This window comes from Ambystoma mexicanum, chromosome 5p (genome assembly GCF_040938575.1).
Source record: "Ambystoma mexicanum isolate Mex_15411 chromosome 5p, UKY_AmexF1_1, whole genome shotgun sequence".
NCBI classification, from domain to species: domain Eukaryota; kingdom Metazoa; phylum Chordata; class Amphibia; order Caudata; family Ambystomatidae; genus Ambystoma; species Ambystoma mexicanum.
Window position 1 is genome coordinate 952,519,917 of NC_090930.1, and position 21,694 is coordinate 952,541,610.

General features: G+C 45.7%; 1 protein-coding gene across 5 annotated transcripts in view; it reads left to right on the forward strand.

The window, feature by feature from the left end:
• The window catches only part of GRB10 (growth factor receptor bound protein 10), an 848,605-nt gene that overhangs the window by 604,600 nt on the left and 222,311 nt on the right, over positions 1–21,694 (forward strand). For all 5 annotated transcript variants that reach the window (XM_069613407.1, XM_069613409.1, XM_069613406.1 and 2 more), the window contains one exon: positions 6,604–6,760. In XM_069613407.1, coding sequence (XP_069469508.1) covers positions 6,604–6,760 — 157 coding nt within the window. The remainder of the gene's footprint in view (positions 1–6,603; positions 6,761–21,694) is intronic.

Below are 21,694 nucleotides of genomic sequence, written 5' to 3' on the forward strand. Positions count from 1 at the left end.
TCCCCAGGTACTGCCGTACCTGCTGACGCTGGCCAAAGCTGGACTGGCACACGCGTCCATCAAGATTCATCTTGCTGCGATCTCCCGATACACCAGAACCACGGGGCGGACGTCCTTGTGGTCTCATCGTCTGGTGAAAGAGTTCATGAAGGGACTGTTCAGATCGTTCCCGCCGGTGAAGGCTCCGGCCCCGGCGTGGGAGCTCAACGTGGTGCTGACCAAGCTCATGGGACCTCCGTTCGAGCCTCTGCACTCGGCCCCGTTGAAGTTTCTGTCGTGGAAAACAGCGTTTCTTGTGGCCATCACCTCCGCACGACGGGTGGGAGAGATCCAGGCCCTTTCCTGCAAGGCCCCGTACTTGACTTTTCACGACACGAGGGTAGTGCTCAGGACGCACCCCTCCTTCATGCCCAAGGTACCGTCGGACTTCCATCTCAACGAACCCTTGGTGTTGCCTGTGTTCCCGTCGCCTTCGTCGCCGGCTGAGAGGACTTTGCACTCGCTGGATGTGGCTAGAGCGCTGAAGTTCTACGTGGACCGCACGAAGTGTTTTCGGAAGACGTCACAACTCTTTGTGAACTTTGGACCTGTCAATCAGGGGAAGGCTCTCTCGAAGGCTTCCATTTCCAGATGGCTCTCCGGCTGTATCATGTACAGTCATCGGTTGGCAAACCGACCGCTGCCTGGCCGTCCGAGAGCCCATTCCACCAGAGCGATCGCAGCTACCACGGCGTTCCTTTCTGGTGTGCCCCTGCTGGACATATGCAGGGCTGCTACGTGGAGGTCGACGCACACCTTCACGAAATTCTACTGCGTCGATCGGGATTCCAGGGAGGAGTCCAGGGTCGGCCAAGCAGTGCTGCGCAACCTGTTCGCCTGAGGTGAGCCTGGTGAGGAGGTAAGATGCTTAATGTTGAGTTTGATGTAATGCTTAATGTTGAGCCTTTGCCACCTCCCGTGGTTGTGCATGTGTGTACTGCTATGTATTCTTTATTCATGAGCATGTGAATCCATGCCAGACCCCATGCTGGATAAGGAACAAGTTACTTACCTGTAACTGTTGTTCTCCAGCATGGGTCTGGCATGGATTCACATGCGAACCCTCCCGCCTACCCCTCTGCGGCTCTTCACTTGGTCATACTGCCACTTCACGTGCTTCCAAATCTGAAGATGGCTGCCAGAGGCGGTGCTTAGGTAGAGGGCAGTCATTGGCTGTGGTCAGTATGACGCAGAGACCAGTGATTGGTTATTACTACGAAAGACAGATCAGAAACGAAACTGATACTGGTTTTTTCTTTACCGAGGATTCCCAGCCTGACAACGGGGAATATTCATGAGCATGTGAATCCATGCCAGACCCATGCTGGAGAACAACAGTTACAGGTAAGTAACTTGTTCCTTGTCCTCTACCTACAGGAGTTGTACGCACATTTTTCATGTCTGCAAGCAATAAACTAGTGCATGTTTGTGTAGCTCATGCAGGGGTGCATATTTGCTTCATGGCTAAAGTGGCTACGTTGTGATGTCGATAAGGACGTCATTGATACCTGGCTTTGTCAATCGATCTGATCGATTGAGACTTCTGTCTCCTCAACCATCAACTACATACAGTCGGTCAATGGCCAAGCAGCAAGTTGCACCTTTAATTCTGCAAATCGAAAATTGCATAGGGTGTCATAAGGGCCAATCCTGGGACCCTCTTTTCACCATGTTGCCTTATTCATGTAAACCTGCGTTGCCATAAAACAGGTAGTTTGTCGTTTCCCTCTCGTATGCAGTGGCCAGAAATATAAGGTGAGAGGGCGCCCCTTACTTTGAAATCTGTGCTAGAAATTGCTTCCAGGTTAGATACAGCAAAGTGTTCAGTTGCCATGGCGGTGTCGTACAAATCACATCGCGCAGCTTTATCCTAAACATTTGTTTCAAGTATTACACAAAATGAAATTATATTTGAGACGTTTGTAAGCGGTCTATTGAAGATATAGAATGTAGAAACATTGACATGCGTGTGCGTTTACTCTGTGACGATGCCAACCTTGCCCTGCTTCCTGCCATAACATGACGTTATTTAAAAAAGCCACCGTTTCAGTTAATCCCGTCTGAACCTTTTAGTGCATATATCGGTGCAGAATGTGCCTTTACTTAACACAGCATATTGTTTATCAAGTGTTGTATGATCGCAGACGCTAATGCTACACTTCAATGCAGCACACTGTCAAATTGGTTTCACCAATGGTTTGTATTTGGCCGATTCCTATGTGGATGAAACGTTAACTTGTCACCTTTTTAAGATTTAAAACATAAGGTTTAAATCATGTAACTCGCATTACCCGTGTTTGACCTCCAGAAAAGTGAGGTCATCGTGGTGGGTTCATTTCCCAGTGTGGTCTAAGATTCTTGATTTCCGATTCTGCCACTCGTGCTCTTGAGTCGCACCTTTCTGTGCCATGACGCCACTAAAATGACACGTCATAAAACCAGTATTTCATATTGCTTGGCACTTCTACATTATTTTGATACATTAGAAGTTTAAGAAAACCTAGCGCTAAAAGGCAGCATTGTGGTTTTGCATAAGTGGTAATGTATAGCTGGATTGATTCACTGCTGTGCGGCATGGCAGTGGTGCAGTGGAGCGGTGCAGCAGCGGTACAGCTGAGTTGCAGAACTGCAGCGGTGCCCTGCGAAAGTGCTGTAGTACAGCTGACTGAGCCTCAGCCAATGACTGAATTGTTATAAAGTTCAAATGTAGGAATGTACAGAGCAAGTCATCGATTTTATAAAGAAGTAGTGGTGTTCTATTGAGGGAGCTTTCTTTCAATTATGTTCCTGCTGTGACAGTAGGCGTGTGTTGCCCTGATGTCCCATGTAATGGAAATAGAAGACTTCACATTTATGTGTAAGCTGCACACTTAAGGAGCAGACAGATCACGTTCAAACTAGTTATTCTAAGCAAAGGCCATGCCTATAAATCATAGATTCCACAAAAATAAATATTTTGTAAGTTGGACGTCAGATATAACCATCATTGGCAATACCAAGAGTTTTGGCTTTTGTGTAGGCCTTTAAGCATTTGCCAAGCACTTACCTAATGGTACTACCTACCCCCACTCTCTAGCCCCAGCTACCAAACACCCTCTCTACCCACACCACCTTAACTCTATCTCAACCACCCTAGCCTCACCACGCCCACCCACCCTACTCTTACCCACTCTCCCCTCTCATCCGTCCTCTCACACTCACTTTATTTCTTACTCACTCGTATCATTTCACGCTCATATTGCCTCTTGCTCATCAATGGCACCCGCTATGGCTTACACTCTCACCCTATTCCTCTTCTGGTTCTATTACATACCTGCACCCTTTATTGTATCCACCTTTTAAACTTTGCACTCTCCTCCCTCAGGGGTGTCATTTGGGGTCACAACTGCGACCCCTGGGGGCCGCAATTGCAACTCCTGGGACTCGCTTGCAACCACAAATTTAAAGATCTGGTGGGTCCATGGCCCAGGCCTCACCAATCAGGGTGAATGCTGGGCCGAGGATGCACTCAGTAGGGTTTGGAGCTGACCATGACATGTAGCCCATGTTACATGCCACGTTCAGCTCCAACCCCTTCTTCCTCAGCTTCCTTCCAGCTCGCATACAGGAACTAGGAAGCTCTAGCAGCTTCCTGTTTGAGCAGCACGGAGGAGCCGAGGGGGCCTGGAAGGAAGTCCTGAAGCTGCTGTCTTGCATGTGTGAAGTGCATGTCAGATGTATGTATTTGAATGGTGGGGGAATGAGAAGTGATGTGTTTTTGAATGTGTTGATGGTTGTGCAGCGCCTCTGTAGAAAATGAAATTGGTCGAAGTAAAAAAAGGTGTGTGACTGGTGGGTAAATGTGATGGCGTGTTTTTGAATGTGGTGGGTGGGCGTGCCTGTGTTGCCGGTGTAGAGAATTCAATGAGTGCATGTAAGAGGTGTGAGTGACTGGTGGGTGAATTAGCATGCATGTTGTAGTGTTTGAATATTCTGGGTGGGGTTTGGTGTGTGCCTGTGGTGAATCCAGTGTGAACCAGTGCAAGAGATGTATGGGTGAGTGACTGGTGCGTGAAAGGGTGTGTGGTGTGCCCTGTGAGCCCGGGGATCACTGGAGCACTTGTGCCACATCCTTTATTGACTTTGCTCGCGGGGGAGCTGCCAAATGTGCTACGCCATTGGGCACCACTGGGTCTGACACAGGGGTAGTGTGCAGTGCACACCTTGAAGTCTGCCAGTGACTACCCGGGTGAGAAACAACTCGGGGGAGAAGAGGGGGCTGAGGGGGGTATTTAATTTTAAATAACTGGTGCTATGAATGTATGTGTGCAGCAATGATGACATTCAATTGTTTATTTTTGTGGAAAAATTAAGTCCTCTGGCACCCAGTATTAGGATTGGATAATAAAAACGATGGGTGGGGTGGGTCTTGGATATATTGAAAAACGTTCCAGGTAGTATACTCAAGCAAAGATAACCTTATCAGGTGCACTCGCCTGTGCATGCAGACCAGTCTAATGGGTTTCTTCTTTCGTACTGGTAGCTGAATCATAAATAAATTTATAACCTGGGGAATTTAAATACTAAATCCTGGTCAATGATTTAATTCTCAGACCTTGCGCATTATTCCTCTGGTTAAACAGCAGCGCACGCCTACCCACGTCGATGCTTTTTTTTTTTTTTGTCTTGTTTAACACAGCAATGCCACAGATGAAACTTCTGTATCAATTGATCTATACATGTTTCATACAAGATGTAGCCTACGTTAGATTTGTTACCCTGTTGGAAATACTGCATTATGTATGTTTTACATATAGACCCCACGTCGAATCTGGAAAATGGCATTCTCCAAATGGGTAATAGTTGACAAGTCATGCCTCCCTCTGTGCCTCGGTTCTTATCTGCCTGAAATGAGAGCACCTGGAAACATGGGTGCTAGATGCATCTGAAAAAAATATCTGAAGGTCTTTTGCCATCACTTCCTTTGTCACTTGGGGGCAGGGTCAAATTACATCACTTCCTGTGATGTCATCAGGCGTCAAAGGTCGTGTGATGTCAGTTCTGCTACCCATGGCATGTTCAAATGACGTCCCTGTCCTGCCTATGTGCCTATATTTGCAAAACGCCAAATCTATTCGCATTGCCATTGCTTGCTTTTGTCTCTATCTGGGATAGAGAAAGTTTGGAGGGCGGGGCGAAGGGCAGCTACGCACTGCCCACGTCTTGTCTGTGTGCTTAAGAAAAAGTCATTGCTGGGATGCGCTTGGCAAAAGCGAACTTGGCCTGGGGGGGGGGGCGGCTGCTCAGAGGCGAGCGATGTGTGTGCCATGTTTGGCAAAGAAAGCTGTGTTCAGCCGGCATGTACGCTCCTGACTGTGGTGCCTTATTGCGTTCAACTTTCTGAGTAGAGAAAGTCGTTCTGAAATTGCTGTTCCTCGAACGAGAAATATCCCATTTTCCTTTTTTTTTTTGTGACTGGTAAAATTGAAGTCTTGACTGCCTGTGGGAAATGATTACATCACTCGGTGGATGGCTGCGATTGGCTTGGCGTCTGCAGTTTTATTCGCTTCCTAAAATGCTGCGCAACCCTTTGAGAGGCGAGCTGGAAGAGTGGCCCCTCTTCCCCGGGAACTGCCATGTAGCGCCTGCTGCGTGACGGGTACAGCCACGGCAATCCCCTGACGCCCTCCGCCGCCGCTGCTACATTACAGTGCGAGCCCTTGCAGCGCTGCAAACTCTCCGGCAGCCCGGACTTAAAAAAATAAATTGCAAAAATGCCATCTTGCTCCTACGACTGCTGCCTTTTACATGCGGTTGAGGTAAATATTACAACATTGTGCTTTGATGTGTTTTCTTTCCTGCGTATTTTGGGGTGGGTGGGGGTGTGTCCGAGTTTATTTGAAGGTGCAGGTCGGTTTTATGGTTTCCAAAATAGTAGTAATTTCAATGTAGATTCTAAACGGTGACTGGTGGAGTTGAGGTACTGCAAATGTATATTCCGATCCACCATCTTTCTCCCACTCACGGAACCCCAAAATACGGGTTCTTTTGTGTGCAACACATCCGCGGATCACACGGAATCCATGCCAAGAGCGCCTTAAACTGGTGTTGGACACAACGAAACCCAGGGATTGGTGTCGCTCAAACTTAACGTTCATTCCAACAACGGAGTCTTAAAAGTTGATATTTGACAAGAATGTTGGTCTGCTTGTGGGGAGCTGCGGGTGGCCTCACTAGGTGCTTCGAAATGTAATTGTGCTTCCACCCTCCTCTGCATTATCGTGTCAATTTGGCATATGCGAGTTGCTTGCAGTTCTCGACCGTAGTGGCGCAGCGCCACATGCCTTCCAAAATTGTTTCCATGTTCTCGCCAGAGGAATGTAATATTTGAAGGTTACGGTGTGCTTGGATATTGAGACGCAACGTGCTGTGTTGATCTTGCACCGCCACCGAAGCCTCCGCAGATTAAAAAAAAAAACGCGCGCGGAGCTATCTGGTGGGGGTAGACACAATTACAAACATGGCGATACATAAATTAGAACCTGCGCATTACTTTATTCTAATACTTGTGTTCCTTTGTTGTAGGTGGTGAAAGTCTTCAGTGAAGATGGGACGAGCAAAGTGGTGGAGATTTTGGCAGACATGACGGCGCGAGACCTCTGCCAACTGCTGGTTTACAAAAGCCACTGTGTGGATGACAACAGCTGGAGCCTAGTGGAGCATCACCCTCACCTGGGGCTAGGTAGGGGGCGGTCGTGGCAGACCATGTCGCTGGTGAAGAGCATGTGTACGTGTTTAGCGCGAGCATCCCACGCCGCAGGGAACTGGGCTTAGCCTGCGCTGCCATTCTCTCGCCAGGCATCGCCAGGCATCGTCAGGTGCGTGAAGAGACTTTGCACTCAGAACGCTTAATACCAGATTGGTTTCAAAGCGCGGGATCGGGATTCGAACCCGTGTTGCACTGCGTTGTCTTGCTTGACAAACGCATTGCCCCAGAGGTATCCCCGCGACCCCTCCAAGCATGAACATGTAGCTCCAGACAGGCACTATGGGGAAGGCATCCATACGTGGTAGGAAGTTTGTATTGTGTGCAGGCTGTTCATGGAAACGTGTTGATTCTGATTTACTTTTGTAGTTCATTTTATGGGCACCTGTTGAGTTGTTTAATTTATTATGAGCAGTATTACTATTTTTTTAACTTGAAGAAATTCGTATTGTATAGTGAAATGCAATGCATGTACGTAATCTGTTGAAGATTGTGGTTTATGTAGCTTGAAGGTTAGTGAAGTTATGTCTGTCAGGCATGAAATATACCGGTTGCATTTTGGAGGCTTTAACGTGCACTGAACAGTCTTTGTATTCTATCCTCGAAGTGGTGGATTGTAAATGTATAATCCTGTCATTGCACTTTGTCATTCCATCTCGTAGTTTGCACTGCAGGCCTACAAATCCTTCAGAGCCTGCTAGTTCCTATGTCCTGCGTGATGACTGTTTTTAGGAAGTGGTTGTTGCCTCCCCCAGAAATTAAGATTTAATCTGAAGTAGGAAGCAAGTACTTAACCGAGGCACTGATAGATTGGTGCCTTGTTCTAGAGAAGTCTCAACCTTTTATGCAGAGCACCTCCTCCACTTGTGATTCTTTCAGGCAAATTGTTTTCAGGTTCAACTATGAATTAACAGTAGTCTAGTAGAACTAGTTTAGTACTGTCAAAAGAAATGCGTGACTTTCTGCAGTAGGATATTTGTATTATATTTGGGGCATTTGAGTGTGGACCTAGCTTCATGAATTGATACACAACCGAGAGCTTTAGAGGCATACAACAATACAGATGCACAACAGAGTGCTTTTCAGACAGATATACTGCGGGTGGGAGGTAGGATACCGAGGGGTACAGCTGCCCAAGGTGGTGGGGAGGAGAGGTGCAGATGGCATGTAGCCAGCCAGGTGGTGACGTGAAGGTGGTCCCAGGAGGATAGCTCCGCAGCAACGAGCTCGCCTTGGGAACAAGACGACACGAAGCAACAAAGGTTCGATTCCCGGGTCCACGCTTAGAAACCTCTAGGTATTAAGCGTGTTATAAATACGCAGCCAAGACCTATTCCTGTAACAGCGCCTCAATGCCCCCGGGCTGTGTGAGCGCTTTAAAAATGCGAAAAATAAATAAGCCCCTAGGTGTTGAAGAGGAGAGACTGAGGTGGGTCTTGAGTTCTTTTGTAGGATTGTGGTGCTTGTCTGATGCTGATGGGGAGAAGGTTCCATAGTCTTGGGGCATAGGCAGAGATGGCTGTTTTCTGGTCCTTTCCTTTTTGCAGCAGCGGATTTAAAGTCTGCCATGTAAGGTCCTATTGAACTTGTTTATAGATTGTTTTTAGAAAGGTTTTTTAAATTCTCATGCCAGTCGGGCTTGCCATGGTAGGATTTTGTGTACATAAATGGCTTTGAACGAGTTTCCTAGTCGGGCTACGTATGATCGTTTTCATGAACTGATGCACTTATTTTTGTTTTAGTGAACAGATTTGTATTCATCATAGGAAGAGGGGGAAGCAGAACTTTCATTTTAATAAGATATTGCATGCATTGACACTTGTTCTGTGGTTGGTTTCCAGAGTCATTTCACCACCGCATAGTTTTTCTTCTGAGTAGCCTCCAATAGTCCCACCAACTCATGCGTGCTTGCATAATAGCCATTTAAAGGTTGAGGGCTTGGCAGAGTCCCTGCTAGCCATGCATATGGGTGTTTTAGCCATACCAAACCTGTTGCATGATCTACTGCCATGCAGTGTAGGCATAGAATGCCATAGCCTAATTGCTGCCAGGACACGGTCCTGTACTGAACTGTTTAAGCTTATATAGCTTTGTGAGTTTCAGAACTACATGAAAAGGGAGAGCAGCCTAGATGCCGGGGTTTAACTGCTGTGCCGTGGGTGTTCTTTCTCCTGTGATGGGCCAAGCGTACAAAAACCATCTCGCCTGCTCATCATTCCAGAAAGGTGATTCATAAATGGAATGCTTCAGTGTTTCTGTATAATGTATACACATACATGAAATGGGACACATCATTTGCACTAGCCATTGGCTAGTGTTTGACTCTTTGGGAAGCTGGAAATTGTGTGCTGTGTATGCATAGAATTGAGGTGGCGAGTGACTGTGGCTGGCTAGTAGCTTGCAACCTGAATTTCTGCAAACGGCATTTAATGTATTTGCTGGAGACCTCAAAATGCACCCGCTAAATGTCTGCAATGATGCAAGCCTGTCTGTTGGAGTCTCGGTGCATTCTGTCTTCAAACTCTCTAAGGTGACTTGTTGTGGTAGGTGGCAATTCCCATGTAGTGTCTACTTGTGACAGGAGCACAAAGTTGCTGCAATGGCTTTCCAGTACTAGGTGCTCACTATTTGCTTAGAATAAAATGATCTCTTCCCGGCCTTCGCTGAAAAACGCACTATTCATTTTACAAACCTAGTCTGTATTTTAACCCAGTATTTGTCATTAGGCCTGTTATAGTGCTGATCGGTTAAGCTTTCCTGACCTCTTATGCACCTTTTTAAAATCCATAAATTGCATTGATTGCTAATCCACGAGGTTTTCTTTGTTGGCCTTACCTTTCTGGTGTGACCAATACCACCAAGACGTACTTTGGGCTGTGACTCCAGTGGTATTTCACCTGGGATGTAATTTAGCTGTAGTCCAGCCCATTAATGTTTAATGCCTGTCCATTACTGGCGTTGGTGACATTTTCCCCTGAATGATATACTTGGTTTATTCTGTTTTCATTACTATGCTTGTAAAATGTAATCTATATACCACGTGCCGCGTGAGCCACATAGTTGGAGAATGTCCCAGTGAGATGGCTGCATACAGTGCTAGGAAAGTAATCCAGATTTGTTGTAAAATTCTCTAGTTTCAGTTTTGGGACAAGGGCGGATGCTCTACACGTCTGTTGTGATGCATGCTCCAATTCACATGACACTGTTTCTGGCCATTAGCATGTTCTTCATGGCTTGCTTGTTCCACATATGCAGTGTCCCTCTGCAGCATGGTTGTGTTGGTCCATGTGGAGATTCACATGCTAGTGTGGCCTGGTATGCACGTTGATACTCCCTTTTTGAAGTGCAAGCCACCCCGAAAAGGGATTTCGGCGCCTGATGCAGACTAATACACCATCTGGTATTTGCTACCTGTTGGGTCTGCACATGGGTTGTTCTGCCATTGTGGAACGTTTTCCAAACCTGGCGTATTAAGCTTTGCTTAATTTGGTATTTTATTAATGCGTTTTTATTCTTTTTAATTTGCTTATGCGTTTACATTTTTGAATCGGCGATAATTGTGATAACGTGATATGTGCGTTCGCTGTTAGGAACTGTACATATTGTAAAAGGTCAGTCTTTGAACTATTATACAATTACATTAAAAAGTAAAAAAATTAAGCTTTGCAAATTTTCAAATGGCGATAAGGACTGAATTACGTTTTCCAAGCAGTCTGAAACCTGAACATAGCCTTGCCAAGACTTTCTTTCACACTTTAAATCTTTCATATGATTAAGCAGTGCATAAGATTAAATTATCTCTGGCTTGTTCTAGGTTACAAACGAATCGTCCCAGTAAAACCGAATGGTATTGAGATTGTTTTGTTGATTAGCAAACGAATACACGTGTTACCTGGCCATTGTGGTAAACCCTGTCAAATCCTTTACAGAGGAAGTTTGGGCACCCACCAGTGGGCGGGAGCGGTTGGGAGCAGTGCTCCTCTAAGTTTTACTGTTCCTATACGTTTGTTAAACTATTCCAAAATTAGTTGGTTTTTAAAATAAGTGTCGGGAGAAGTTGAAACATTTTCTTATGTGCAATGCACTGAGCATTTCCTTAAACAGGCACTTTTGTTTGAGGGTTTGGATTGTGTGGGAGGGGGCATGGCGATGGGGTTTGTGCGGAGTGGGGGCAGGCCAGCAGGGGACATTGTTCCGCTACTTTTGGTAAACTTTGCCCACTGGGCACCACACCCATCATACAGTGGAGTTTTTCAAGGCATTTTAACAGGTGTGAGCATCTTACTTAACTTTGCTTTACGTTTTCTGGTTTTTCAAGTCCTTCAAGAACAGTGGGCTTAGCTGGTTACTGGAGAATGTAGCAGTTGTTGCTAAACGTTCGTCCTCTAATATTAGGATGGGTCACGATCTTTGGAGGTCAGTTGACATCTGCTTTTACCAGACATGTGCGACATTTGTAGCAGTTGAAATGCCAGAAAAAAGATTTGCAATTCCCAAAGCAAGTGATGTTCATTTAACATCTGCACATAGACAATGCCCTTGATTCTTTTCCCCTGGGATTTAGGGCTCAAGATTATGGCTCATTGGCAAGAGAAGAGTTGGTTCAAACCTTAGCTTTTGTTTCCACTGGCGTAGAACATTGTTTCCAGGCAGCCAGTCCGAGGTTTGGCCGCCTGTATTTAGGGTTAAAAGGATGCTTGTGGTTGACTGGGACCCCTGCAGTGACCTTCCTCTTATCTGCACACTTGCTTTTTGCTGGCTTCTTGTCAGTTACTCTAGACTACATGGTCATCGGTGTTCAGATTTGAAATCCTCTGCCAAATTGTTAATCCGACTCTACTGCCTGAGGTTTCTCCCCAGCGTCCGTTTTTTGTGTAAATTTATATTGAAGTGCGCATGCCGAATGCATTAGTACTTTTGCAAAAGTACTTGCACAATAAGCGTCAAATCAAAAACAAAAAATGTAGCACAATAAAAACATGCAATAAATAAGTACATTACAGTGTAATAAAAATATAATCCCCATTGATCATCCAAGCAGTCATAATAGGCAAACATTTAGATAAAACCTGTTCCCACACATTCAACACTGCAGCCGTTAATTACTATAGATTCGGCTGAATAGATTGTAGCCTAAAATTGGACTGTACGCAAATGGGTACAAGATGAACAGAATTTTCCACATCTTTTCAAATAAAATTAAAGGGGGGGACAATCAGAATGTCTGGCAGTCTCAATACACCCATTACAAAACAGCACAATGATTGCTTGCGCGGGACCTTAAGCCATGTGCCTGTATATTCATAAATTAACAAATTCATGCGTAGAATTAAAATGCCTTGGGGGCAGACCACAAAACTTCAATTAACTGCGCGGTTGGTCAGGATGGAAGCACTGATATGATGAGGCATTCATAACGTGCCTATACACAAGTGTTTCATAGCGTGGAGTCTATACCTCCTTACTGATAGTAAATCTATAGATTGGGAACGATCCCAGTCTAGGGTTTTAGGTTTTAATTTAGAGAAAATATGATTGGTAGCCAACATTTCATGTAATTGTAGCTCGGTGGCGTCCAAATGGGACTAAGCTGTATTGACCAAAACCAAATATGCGGGATTACTGGGTTTAAAACGAGGCAGTTGGCAAAGAAAGCAAATTAAGAACATGCATTTCCAGCCACTCAAGTTTTATTTTTTTGTATTTTTTTTTTCTTGTAAAAAAAGTTTGGGGCAAAAAGCTTGCAACGTGCGATCTTCCACAGCGATAGTGAAGGCAATCCCAGCTCTAGTCGCAACACCTCAACTGGAGCCATACCCGGGAGGCCAAGTAAAAGTGTAGTCCCTTTCCTTCAGTGTTGTTGGAAGTGTCTCATGACCGTACAAAATCCCAGGAACATGGACTTTTTATACACTTCGAAGAAACCCCCTACAGATCCACCTTCATTTCTGCTATTGACATTTTTGATCACCTTCCACTTATGAGTAGTTTTAAGGGTTAGAATTTCTTTAAAACTTTGCAGAAGGAACACTTGTAAATGGTAACCCAGGTATGTATAGAAGGCCACAATTTCCAATTTTGTCCCCAAACCCTTTGGCGCCAGCAAAAATGATGGGTTTGTCTTCTCCCCTGTATCCTTAGTTTTGGTCTGGTTTATCAGAATTTTATCGACAGCATATTAATGGTGGGCGTTCATCAAATACAGTAAGCCAAGTGTGGTCTGGTCCATCAAAACAGTTATCGTCCTCATCGGACAACTTAAATTCTCTTCCCACCTAATTTAGGAGGATAATTTTGAAGCACTGATTGGTATCTGCAACATAAAGGTTGAACAAAAGAGTGGTGACAACACACCACTGCTTAAGACCTTTATTAGTGGGAATAGGAACAGAAGTGAGACAAGCCTGAGAGTTATTCAGATACATAAGTGTCAGAAAACAGCAGCTTAATGTAATACAAGAAGTGGGGATTAATACCCCAGCGTCTAATTATATTAAAATCGCTAATCTGACTGCTGCCTGAGATTTTCCCCCCAAGCGTCCATATTGGAATGTTTTTTAGTTCGTTCCTGGAGTTTTCATGCTCATGCAACAGTTTACATCAGTGCACACATCGGAACACCAAACCTCCTGTACAGTGAGCTGTAATCTATGAACCGCAAAGAGGCTGGTAATATCAGCAATTTTGGTTCCTTGTCACTTGTTTTCCACCCTCTCCTTTTTCGTTGGTCAATAATTCAATGCATCTTGATACATACCTGACATTACCCACTGCCTTTTAACATTATACCCCACAGGATGTGGAAGATTATCATCCTATTTATCTGCCCTTTCAAAAGGGGAACCAGTGCTTCACTAACCTATATTGGGAGGCTTCCTACACTTTTCAGACTGTATGACACTCAAGTTCTCCAGCATTGGATCTTTCATGGATACACATGCTGTGAATATTACCAGTCAGACTGGGAAACCCCAGTTACTTTGACTTAGTGATTTTCCTATGTAAACATTTTGACCCCTTGACTGTCCATTGACCCCCACACCCTCCCAAAACTCAGCAAACGGTGTTAACCAAACTGAAGCTGCCAACAGCACATCACGGCAATCTTGCACTTATCCCGCTCATTCCCACTGACACACCCCCCACCCACTTTCCTTTTCAGTTCCGCCAGTTGACCACTCTGGTGGTGATAGTGCATGGTACAAATTGCCTTAAACATTAACATTGTGGGTGCTTTTGGCAGAACCAATGGGATGTTGAGTGTATAGCAGCTTTCCCTCAGATTTCAAGTCTGTTGGGATTTCTCGTGTTTCTCTTCTGAGAGAAAATAACAAAAATAACGCTTATTCAAAATTTCGTCTTTCGGTACATAGTGTCGAAATTTATCGGTTGCCAGACCAACCATGGAAACTGCAGGACCTAAAAAGTGTTTATTTAGGCCATGCAAGACCTGTGGCCTAAAAACATTTGAGGGGGGTGGGCACAAGAAGTCTTTACTGCCTGTACCCAAAACCACCATTTGGCTAACAGCTGGGACAGTGCCAGGGGTTCTCCCAAAAGACCCCTAAGGACAGGAACCAACGCCTTATCGGTTGGCTCAATGAGGGAGCCTATCCAGTGTGAGGTCAGCTCCTCAACGAGTGGGAGAGCAACCACTCCCTCTGACAGGAGGTCACCGTCAAGACAGGGGTTCAGATCTGAAGAGCCGGTCGCAAAGAAGGAAGACAGGAGGCAAAATCGCCTTATGGGCATTATAAAGCCAAATACAATCAGTGAAGAAACCTCTGCCCAGAGGTGAAAAGTCCCATTCAGGGTCCTGACACTCTTCCAAGGGTCCGTCTTTTAGCCTTTCAGGGAAGTATAGGGAGAAGGGCTCGCACCCATCCTAAAAATCCACACACCCGTCCAGGAAATCTCTATCAACGGACAAACATAAAACCAAACTGGCTACAAGATCGTCCTCAATCTCGTCATTGAAAGTCTACCTCGACGAGTGGCAAAAACAACTCCTCCTTGGAATCTGAGATCCTCCTCCGGCCACAAGTTATCAAGACGCCAGTCAACAGCCAAATCGTCATCGAAGCCAACAACACCTTAAACGGCATCGACCACCACAACTGCATCTTCATCAGGGTCTAGGGCTAGTCTCCAGTCAATGACCACTTCGACTTCCTCGTTGACTACCACCCCACATACGACCAACAAAGTAGTCTGCTGAAAAACCTACACGTCCGTAGAGCACCAGGTCGGGAATTTCAGAATTGCAGACAGAAGACAATGCATGTCACCCAAGTGTATTTTAAAAACCCCAACCGGGACCACGATACAGCACAATCGGGCTCCCCTGGTAATGTCTTCTTGAGGACCCATTTATCATGCCAGAAGACATTCTGCAGCATGAGATTACGTCGGATTTTGAGCCTCCATTATACAAATGCCAATGCTAGAATCTCACCCTGAAGGAACTTCTGATCCTCCTATTCAGGGACGAGCTAGAGTGCAAACCACACCTCTAAGGTCTCAAACACCTACTCTGCCATCAACTTCTGCAGGAATAGGTGGCATGCACACATAATACCCCTTATAAATCCAGCTTGATGCCAGACCTCCACTTCCTCAAGCTCACGCGATGCAACCATATGGATAGCCACATGTTACCCCTCAACAAAGGGATCCAACCTATCACTCGATCAGGGCACACGCCCGGGAATACAAACAGTGCCTAGACCGCCACCTCATGTACTTTCTGTCAACGTAGGAGAGAGAACAAGAGGAAGGGGAATTGGTCGACACAGACCAGGACACGGATCCAAGGGTTACAACTTCCACTACCTCCTTGTCACCAAGAAGAGCTGACGCGTACAGGGACAGACCAGACCAAGATGCACCGTGTAGCCTGGCTTGGCCTTCACCTCAAGACGATATCAGAGATTATCATTCCATGATGTTCAAGGCATGCCAGGAGTCTGGCCTAATTCCAGAAGTTAAGAAAGATTGTTTCCTCTTCGACCACATGGGTAAACACAGGAGGGCAGTTGACCATACCCATTCTGGATCATGTGTGGCAGGAGGGTCTCCATACTATGAAACCTCCTTTTATGGAGCCTGCAGTTGAAGATTGGAGAAAGTTTAAGGCTCCAGATAATACTCCAAAGTGCCTCACTTCACAATCTGCTCTCAGCGACAGGAAGCCGCAAGGCTCAAACACAGCATAAGTGTCGCACTCTGCCAGATAACGAGAATCGGAAAATGGATGCCTTTGGAAAGAAGGTTCTCACCAATAGGGCAACAACTGTAAAAGCAGTCAAAGCTCTGTCAATAGCCACTCAATATGATCGAGAGATGGTGCACCATCTGGCCACTTTATTAGAACACCTGCCGGAACAGCAGATAAAGGAGGCTATGCTGCTGGTACGAGAAGCCTCGAATCGCAGCATAAACCTAGCTGTAGACCTTGCTGAAACTGGGTTTAAGCACATCGGCAATGGTGTAGTCCTTAGAGGCCAGGCATTGCTACGCTGCACAGACTTTAGCCAAGAAGTGCAAAACAAGGTTATCGATATGGCATGCGAAGGGTAAAATCCATTCAGCGACAATCGATGAAGCCCTTAAGTCTATGAAGGCGGACTCGGACACAGCTAGATCTCTCACTGCCCTTCAGAGCAGGATTTCCTTTAGAGGCGTCTCTAGCAATTCAAGATTCTCAGGCTCCAGAGACAGCAAGTGCTATAGTAGGCCCAGGTAATATTCTCAGGGCTACAAGTGCTATTATCAATCCTCCCAGTGCAATAGAGAATACCAAGGGCAAAAAGCGCTGATCTACAACATCCCAGAGGTCGGCAGAATAAGGCACAACGACTGCCACAATGCCAGACAGGTGGGGATAAATGTGGCATTCTATCTCGACGAGTGGCAAACAATGACGTACAGGTGGGTGCTAGGTGCAATCCAGTAGGGCCACTTGTTGGAGTTAACGTGCCTAGAAATCCCGATTTATTTATTTCCCCCTCCTCACCCCCCCCCCCGAGAGGTATCTCACCCGCACCATCACGTCTTATGGCACGAGATGTTTCATGCTAAGAAAAAGCCATTGAAAAAATGCCTCCTTCAGCAAAAGGAAAGGCCGTATACTCAAGGTACTGAACAAAAACATAAGAAAACAAATTCAAAATTGTAACGTTCCAAGAGGTCATAAAAGCCGTTCAGCCCCAGGAATTCCTTGCGGCCCTAGACTTCAAAGATGCATAGTTCCATGTGCCAATACATCCAAGGCACCGAAACTACCTCCAATTCGTAGTTGGCGAAAGCCATTATCAATTTCAAGTACTACCTTTCAGCCTAAAATTGGCACCCAGAACATTCATGAAATGCCTGGCACCAGTAACAACCTTCCTCCAGAAGCAAGCCCACCACGTTTACCCATAATTGGACGAATGGCTAGTTCGAGGATCAACGTTTCAACAAGCCTTATCGTTGCTCAACCAGACGCTGCTCCAACAATTGGGCTTTACAATCAATTATAACAAATCCTGTTCAGTTCGCTCAAGGAGCGTGGTTTTCCTGGGTGCACAATTCCTTAGAGGCCATAATCTGGTCAAACCTGTGTTAAGAGTCAAAAGATTGACTGTAGGGAGTTCATTCACACCAAACTAGTCCAAGTCAGTTCATACATGGCTCTTGTGGGAACCATGTCCTCTTGCATTCCGCTGATTCCCCCCTGCCGACTTCACATGCAGCTGGTGCGAAAGTTTCTCGCGACCAGATGGTCCCAAATCCGGGTTTCCTGGTCAGACAAAGTAACCATCTCCCAGACTCGGGTCATACACACTGAAATGGTGGACATGCCCCTTCAACATTGCGAAAGGAATGCCACTGATACAGCCAGATGTCTGTCTTACCATTGTGGCCGGTGCCTCCCTGGCGGGGTGGGGAGCACATTTAGACCAGCACCAGGTCAGAGGCCACTGGTCCCCCGAGGAAGCCTTACTACACAATATGCTAGAATTACAAGCATTGCACTGGGCTCTGAAATCCTTTCTTCCTCTAATCCAGAATTCGGTTGTGTCCTCACCGACCACAATGTTTTACCTATGGAAACAAGGCGTAACGTGATCCTACGCCTTATCCTAGGAAGCACAGACCATCTGGCACAAAATTCTACTTCAGGTCTTCCACTTGCCCGGGATGCAGAACAAGCAAGCAGACACGCTCAGAAGGGAATCCTTGCAGACACACCAGTGACAACTGCACAGCATCCAGATAGCCAAAATGTTCTCAATGGGGTCATCACCCTTTAGACCTTTTCGCCAGCCCCAACAACAGTGCCAGAAATTCCCCAGCAGGATTCCGCATCCAGCCTCTCGAGGGGATGCTCTTTGGTTCCCTTGGTTTGGGGGCTTTCCTACAAATTTCCTCCTTTTCCTCTCATAGGGAAAACCATAGATGATGCACGAATGCACGTCATCATGACCCAGGCACTCTTAACAGCGTGGCTCCTGACGACTCCAAATCTGGTCATTTGAATATCCCTCAAGACTGCCGACACATTCTAGCAGCAGCTAAAGCCCTGGCTACCAATATCTCCTATAAAATACCAGCATGTTAAAAACCACAGCAATCTCTTACCATTTACAGTCGGATCCTTGCTCAAATTATCTCCCTCAGGCTGTGAAGTCTCCATATACTGAATTTAGAACACCTCCCGAAATCATCACAGCTAAGCCATGGGCCAGCGGGAATGCGATCCATGGCCCTGTAGACATGTCACCTTGCAACCATGTCTTCTCTTCCCAAGTGCTCCAGGGCAATCAATCGCCCGGCATCAGGATATTCATCAAGGTACTGGCCTGGATTCTCATGACAGTAACAAGACACAATTGTCTATCCCTTGAAAAGCCTTTAATCAAACATTAGGCTTACAAACACCTGTCCTAATCCTAAACTTAACGATCCATTGACTACAAATACTTTTGTTTGGTAATGCGCACCAAGCCCCTGGGTAGACGGGCGCAACAGAAACAAGAAATTTTACAGCTTTGTTACAGTACAAAGGTAGCAATACATAGAGCAGTGATTGCAATAGGAGCAAAATACAAGATGCAAGGTACATCAAATACATAGCAATGGTCTTAGTAAGTCAAGGAAGCATGAACATGAGTATCAGTATATGCAACTCATACAGGTACGCATAAGTATATACAACCTTACATGTCTACGTCATAGTATATCCATGGTGCATATAAATGTCAGCAGACGACCGTGCGTGCACGGTTAACCAAAGTGCAGTGTAGTTTGGTGGAAGCAAGGGTCGTGACGGGGCCGGAGAGGTGGAAGTGTAAATTGTCAGTTATGTGTCATTGGTGTGTAGCCAATTGAGTATCTTATGTTTGAATTTAGGGTAGGATTGTTCTAGTCTGAGGTCAGTTGGTCATTTGTTCCAACATTGTGCAGCTTTAACAGGGAAGCTGGTTCCTCCCGCTGTCGAGCGTTTGAACCTGGGAATCTCCAACATAGATGAGTTGGCAGATCTCGTGGGACGGGTAGTTGTTCTCCTGGTCATTTTATCCATTAGGTATGAAAGTGCTAGGTTAGCTAGGCATTTGGCGGTGAGGAATGCTGTTTTGAGGAGAGTTCTGTCCGTTACTTTCAGCCAGTTAACCTCGTTCCCGAATTCAGTAATGTGCTCTCTGTAAGGGATGTTCAATGCTGCCCTCTGGGCGTTATTGTGCAATCTTTGAATTTTGTCTGTAATATATTTGTTGGCTCCTGAGTACAGGGCATTACAGTAATCTAATCTTGACATAAGAGCATTGGCTTTTGTGGTGCAGCTCGCTCTTGAGAGATATGGTCTGGAAGCTCTGGTAAGTTTGCAAGTATACGTTGTGGCTGAGGCAAGGGAATTGACTTGCTTTTTGAGAGTGAGAGGAGTCCAAGTAGAATCCTAAAGATTTAACTACAGACATCACCTTGATGGGGTTGGATATTGGCTTCAGAGCCTAAGATTAGTAACTCTGTGTTTTCGTCATTCAGGCAGAGGCCATGGGATGCCATCCATGCCTGAATGAGGGTGTATATTTTGTTCACCAAGAAGGAGTCTGCCTCGAAGTTGTCCGAAAGGGGTATGAGGATCTGTGTGTCATCTGCATAGTTAGTGTAGATGACACCCAGTCTGTCCAACTTGTCAAACAGAGGCTTGGTGAAGAGATTATAGTTGGGGAGACGCAGGGACCTTGTGTGACCCCACATGTTGTTTTGATAGGGTCGGCAGAGGCTGAAGTAGAGAATACTCTCGTGGTCCGGTTAGCTAAGAAGGATTGGACCCAAGTTATGGCATCTTTAGTGAAGTTGACGGCAGATTGGAGGTGGTTACATAACACTGCATGGTCCACAAAGTCTAACGCTGCCGACAAGTCCAGTAGGAGTAGCAAAGCTATTTTTCCATTATCCTTTCATTCTTCAGTTTGTGTCTTAAGGTCTAGCAGCGCTGTTTCAGTGCCATGGAGAGGGCGGAAGCCCGATTGTCGTGAGCCAAGTAGGTGGTTGGCTTCCAGATAGTCCTGGATTTGTATGTAAGCAGCTCAATCTAAATTTTTAAGTAGAAATGGCACAGTGGTGATGGGTCTGTAATTGGTGGGGATAGTGCGGTCCAGAGTTTAAGTAACGGGAGGACCCAGGATTCTTTAAGATTGGCCGGTACTGTATTAGTTTTAAATGAGGAGTTTATCAACTTGGAGATAAAACAGGCTAGGTCTCTAGCTGCATCCTTTATTGTCTGTGCTGGGCATGTGTCACCTTTACAGTTAGATGGTTTGAGGGAGAGTATTATTTTTTCTGTTTGTTATGGAGATGGTCTTGAATCTAAAGGGTGTGGTTGTCCTAGTCACCGGGAGTTGACTAGTTTGTTGGTCAGTGAGTGGTAGTGGGGCCTTTTTTTTATAGCAATTTTGCATTGTAAGGACGAGATTTTATTCGATGGAGCATTTTTTATGTTAGTGCACCATGCTTTATCCTATGGGGCATTATCTACTGGTTGGATTGGGGATTTCTAGTTCGCGGAGGATGGAGAATAATTCTTTAGTGTTGGATTTAGCTTTCGTAATCCTGTCATTGAAGGTGTTCTTTATGGCTTTGGTTATTTCTTTTTTTGTAAATTTTTGCAAGTTCCGTTAGGTTATTTTTTGTTATTTTCAGAGGGATAGTGAAGCCAAATAGACTGGAGTTTCCTTTTTTGTGATCTTAAGGATTTAAGTTTGGGCGGGTGGCGGGGGGTGAACCAGGCATTCAGGTGCGCTACTTGTCTAGCTTTGCGCAGTTTGACAGGAGTAATCATGTCCAGTGCCCTAGTCATAGCATTATTGAAGGTATTTACCAAAGCGTCTGGGTTGTTACTTTCCATTCCAGAGATGGCCGGGAGGAGAAGAGGGGTACGTTTTTCAGCAGTAATATCCTTCTGGTAGGGAGAGGCGGTGCCATGTTATTGGGCTTGGGGCTGAGGGGGTCTAATGCAGCAGAGAAATTTATTAAATGGTGATCTGTCCAAGATTGTGGGACAATATCGGTAATGTTGATGTTGCAGTTTAGTTCGGTTACCCAGTCAAGGGTCCTTCCTTTGATATGCATTGGGGAGAGGACTTTTTGCGTAAGACCGTGGTCATTTAGTAAGGCTGCAATAGATTCAGCATGTTTGTTGTCAGCATCATTAAAGCCTACATTGAAATCTCCCAACAGTGTTTGAGAGTGATCTTTAGTGTTGTCGGTTAGAAGACTGGTTAGGTCGTCTTCGAAGGTGCCTAGTGGCCCAGGGGGTCTATATATCAAATGGATAGTTAGAGTACGGTTGTTGGAGAGGGGCAATTTGGCGGTGAGGACTTCACAGGATGCGAGCAGAGGTGAGGTGGCAAGTCTAATAGG